This window comes from Neoarius graeffei, chromosome 1 (genome assembly GCF_027579695.1).
Source record: "Neoarius graeffei isolate fNeoGra1 chromosome 1, fNeoGra1.pri, whole genome shotgun sequence".
NCBI lineage: Eukaryota > Metazoa > Chordata > Actinopteri > Siluriformes > Ariidae > Neoarius > Neoarius graeffei.
Window position 1 is genome coordinate 26738907 of NC_083569.1, and position 1660 is coordinate 26740566.

General features: G+C 36.0%; 1 gene segment (V, D, J or C); it reads left to right on the forward strand.

The window, feature by feature from the left end:
• The first annotated feature begins 459 nt into the window (after positions 1-459).
• On the forward strand, positions 460-1055 carry LOC132884435 (T cell receptor alpha variable 25-like). The segment is given in 2 exon segments: positions 460-499; positions 655-1055. Coding segments are annotated over 2 exon segments (441 nt in total).
• The last annotated feature ends 605 nt before the right edge of the window (positions 1056-1660 follow it).

The following is a 1660-nucleotide window of genomic DNA, read 5'->3' on the forward strand; positions in this document are numbered from 1 at the left end:
ACTTCATGCCAAAGCTACAATGAATTTCCTGGTTACACAGTTTCCCCTTTTCACTATATAGGACACAGTTATAGAAGTGAGGTATTTATAATCACACTGTTATCACCCAAATGAGGATGGGTTCCCTCAAGGTTTCTTCCTTTTGTCATCTCAGGAGTTGCCACTGTCACCTCAGGTTTGCTCAGAAGGCAGAAATTTATATCTGGCATTTATATAGTTCTGTAAAGTTGCTTCGCGACAATGTCTATTGTTAAAAGTGCTATACAAATAAAATTGAATTGAATTGAATGTAAAGCCAGGATGCTGCAGCAACTCAACAATCTGTCAACACTGTTAGTGACATTGTCATGTGATGTTGTGGGGGCGGAGCTTCAGGATGCTTCTTGAGCCTTTATGATGTTTCCATATTAGCTTACAGAAAGTTCTCAGAATATTTTAATTCAGCTAAGACCATTCATCATGTTCACTGTTATATTAATGTGTCTGTGGCTTTCACTTGGTGAGTTTAGATTTTTTTTTATTTCAAAAATATTATGTGTTGAATTATTAATTAATTAGTCTGTGTGGTGTTAAGAAACAGCAGAATGTGGGTCTGACTTGTGTAGTTCTGGCTTGATTATGTAAAGGTTAAAAACATTATGTTCTCTATGACAGGTGACTCCATGGCAGATTCAATAGAGCCACTTTTCACTCGTGAAGTTGTACATGAAGGTGATGATGTCACTCTGTCCTGCAGCTACAGAAAATTCACTGATACAGTAAACAACCTGCACTGGTACATACAGCATCCAAAATCTACACCTGAGTTCCTTCTTTATATTTATCCAAGTGGAGATCTAAGTCCCAACCGTCCCCCAAGAATGTTTGCTAAAGTTGATGAAAAGAAGAAACAAGTGGATCTGCTCATCTCCTCTGCTGCTGTATCAGACTCTGCACTATACTACTGTGCTCTGCAGCCCACAGTGACAGGAAATCCAACTGCACTGTACAAAAACTTTCACACAGTTTTGTTTATACTGTCGGCAGTCCTGCGGATGATTTTGAGAAGTTTTTGATGAGAATCTCACTTTCTCTCTGAATATTTATAAAGGGATTATATTGATGCCACATGTTGTATAATAGTATCATAAAACAGTAAAGCAGTTTTATTATACTGAAGAAAAATTAACTGATAAGTTCCATAATTTGCATGCTCTCTGAACCTAATTTTACTGAATTCTCTCTTTTTTAAACTTTTTATTTATAAACCTTTTCACATGTTAAGAACAACTAGTAAAATGCAGTTAAGAAACAAAGCAAGAAGAAAAAAGAGAAAAATAACATGAGATCATGGGATGTTCAGTAAATAAACACAGATTTGCATAATTTAAAAAAAATATCCATACAGAGAATAATTATGGAAAAACACACCAGTTTCCCCACAGTTTTTCTCCCAGCTCTTTTTGGAGCTGTATGGAGTAAGTCATCTGTTGAAGAAGGTGTAGTTGCTGAAAAATATTGACAAAGAAGCCAACAGTAGGACAATTTTTTTCTCAAGCCAGTATTATGTAATGGCTTTTTTACTTGCAGCCAACACTGTCTTTTGGAGGAAAGTGTCATCTTTACTTAATCCATCAGCAATATGTCCAAGACAGAGGGATGGGAATGTTGTACTGATATA